Source organism: Heterodontus francisci, chromosome 39, assembly GCF_036365525.1.
Source record: "Heterodontus francisci isolate sHetFra1 chromosome 39, sHetFra1.hap1, whole genome shotgun sequence".
Lineage (NCBI taxonomy): Eukaryota > Metazoa > Chordata > Chondrichthyes > Heterodontiformes > Heterodontidae > Heterodontus > Heterodontus francisci.
The window spans coordinates 2213809-2216589 of NC_090409.1; the positions used below are offsets into that span (position 1 = coordinate 2213809).

General features: G+C 45.0%; 1 protein-coding gene across 1 annotated transcript; it reads right to left on the minus strand.

Annotated features, from left to right (window-relative positions):
• Positions 1–1951: 1951 nt before the first annotated feature.
• On the minus strand, positions 1952–2548 carry LOC137352686 (epidermal differentiation-specific protein-like). The gene has a single exon (XM_068018403.1). It carries the CDS (start codon positions 2546–2548, stop codon positions 1952–1954), a length of 597 nt encoding a protein of 198 aa, XP_067874504.1.
• Positions 2549–2781: the final 233 nt, after the last annotated feature.

Here is a 2781-nt window from a genome sequence, read left to right on the forward strand (position 1 = left end):
TCTCTCTCGCTCTGTCTCTCTCTCGATTCCACTCCTCTCTTTCTCATCCTCACTGTCACCCCTCTCTTTCTCCTCCCTCTCGGCCCGCTCTTTCTCTCTCTTCACTGTCCCTCTCTCTCTTTGTATCCCCGCTCCTCTCTCACTTAATGTTGCTGAGAGCAGGAGCAACAGTTTCTGAACTTCAGATGGATTCATGGTTTTCCAGAGGGCTTTGAAAAAAGCAGCACCTGCCAGAAAGCCCTGAATCCGTCCAGAGTTTGGAAGCTGCTGTTCCTGCTCTCAGCTGTGAATTTGGAAAGGTGTGTTAGTGAGCATTAGATAAAGATCTGAGCTAAGAAATTCCAATTCAGCTGTAAAATTAACAGTTGCAATTTTTTGTAAGTCCGCTCTGGTGGGAAAGCCGAAGCCAATGGGAAATGTCTCACCTCTGATATTAACAGTCCGTACCTCAGCATTTTTGGAGTCCGTGTACGGACACTTGCCGACCCCGGCTCACATGGGGACCAGTTGGGGAAGTTGGGTGGTCAGCAGTTTAGTGGGAATAGGGAGTCAGAGTGCAAGAGTGCAGGAGGGCAGGAGGTGGGTCGTATGTACAAAATGAGCTGAGAAAGAGCAGAAGGGGATATAGGAGAGAAGCTAGAGCAGGATACAAGTTCAGGTCCAGGACGGGGAGGAAGGTGGGGAGTCTTAGAGGGAGTTTAGCTCGGTGGGCGAGGGGAAGGAAGGGAAGCAGCAGAGGCAGCTGATCACACGGTCTGAATCTTAGTGAGGAAGCTCATGAGCTCCTCACACTTACCATTGGAGATGAGATGGTGGCAGAGTGGTAATGTCACTGAACTCATAATCCAGAAGTCTTGGCTGATACCTCGGGGACACGGGTTCAATTCCGACCACGGCAACTGTTGGAACTTCAGTTTAATTAATTAATTTGAAGCTAGTCTTAGTAATGGTATTATGAAACTATCATAGATTGCTGGAAAAACCGATCTGGTTCACTAATATCCTCCAGGGAAGGAAATCTGCCGACCCTATCTGGTCTGGCCGACATGTGACTCCAGACCCACAGCAATGTGGTTGATTGTCAAATGCCATTTGAAATGTCCACTCAGTTATCAAGGGTAATTCGGGATGGGTAACAAATGCTGGCCTTGTCACTGATGCTCACATCCCACGAATAAAAATAATAAAAAAGTGAAGGTGCCGTGGATAATGCTCCCAATTTCCCTCTTCATTCACAACAAAAAACTAAAATTGATGACCCCTTGACACGAACCCGTGAACTCAATATTTCTTTATTCACTGAACAACGTCCTTGCTGTTTTAAGAAAGTTTTATTAAATCACCTGTCAGCTTCCTGTCCTCCTGTGGAAACAGTCTCCCTTTCAGCCCTCTACTCGGTAGTTTGAATACAATTGTACAGACTGCAGCACTGAAACTTGCTCAAATTGAGCAGCAGAATCAGATTTGTGAGACCAGTCTTGTGAGACAATGTCTCGGCAATGTGCCTGGATTTCCAGGGATTTAATTCTCCTTCTTAGACTCTCACCGGTACCTGGCTATTTAAGATGCTCTGTGTCACTACAAAAATATAAAGATTTACTTGCAAACGTTTCCTGTTGTTTGAATTCACAAATATGTCAAATAATGACAGAGAAACTCAAACGGAAACATTGGTGATGACTTTGCAGCATTTGAATTTGATTTGATTGGTTATGAAGTGACAGAGCAAAAGCAAAGTTACAAATCCATCCTGCACCGAGGAACAGCAATGTGGAGCTTTTCAGTGTTACACAGATTTTGGAATCAGTTTGCACTGAACTGCATCAGTATTTTGTGAAAGATGTTCGGTCCAGACTCTACCTTGCAGACAGTGACTTTATCAAAGGGGAGGACAGTCTGTCAGCAGAGGGAACGAAGCATTCAGAGCGGATAAGCCTGGGCAGCGACCTGTTCAAGCTCTTCTCCAGCTGACGTTTCCCACTTTGTGATCACTGTTCTGCAAGAACCTGACACAAGACAGCTTATTATCCCAGCCAAAAATGCTGCAGTCAGAACATTGGTCACCCAGAAAGAGGGCCGTGCGTAACCCATGAAAATTCATCTCCTGGGACAGAACCCATGCACCTGCCTTCACCACATGGGATGAGATCCGATTATTAAAACAAATAACACTCAGGTCGCGAATGGTTTCAGTGATGTGACAGCTTTCAACATGAAAATTGTTGTCTTCATATAAATTAACTTCTGGGTCCAGTAAACTTTCCTGCACCAGGCGCAATGATTGTATCTTTTTATCCATTTCACCAAGATTTGCATGATCTCCTGCACCATAAACAGTGAACTCTGTGGTGACATTTGTGCCGGTATAACCGACCCAATGTTTCCCCTCCATTTTCAGGGAGCAGTAGGACGCAGAACCAAGGTCAGCTACACTGCCCATCAACTCCTTCCCTTGGCCAGAAAATTGTATCTTATCATACAGGATAATCTTGCTCATCATGACTGCGATGTTGTAGATGTTATGAGATTTCAATGTGATCAGCAGCATTGAAATCACTCGAAGGTATCCGAGCTCCCGGAGTGAATTTATATATGCATTGAAACATCCTTCCTGATAACTCAGCAAATTATAACGGATGCTGGTCAGCTACAATGCAAGTGGCAGCTAACTCCGCCCAGAATTGTGCAAACACAGAATGCTGAAAGACAACACAGCAGGAAAGACAGTGACAAAAAATTCACAACTTCGTGGAAACGGCAATTCGGCAATTTGGCACAAGG

What these genes read in the sequence shown, in the direction of transcription:
- LOC137352686 (XM_068018403.1), bottom strand. Translation starts at nt 2,548, where the DNA reads ATGCTGCTGATCACATTGAAATCTCATAACATCTACAACATCGCAGTC.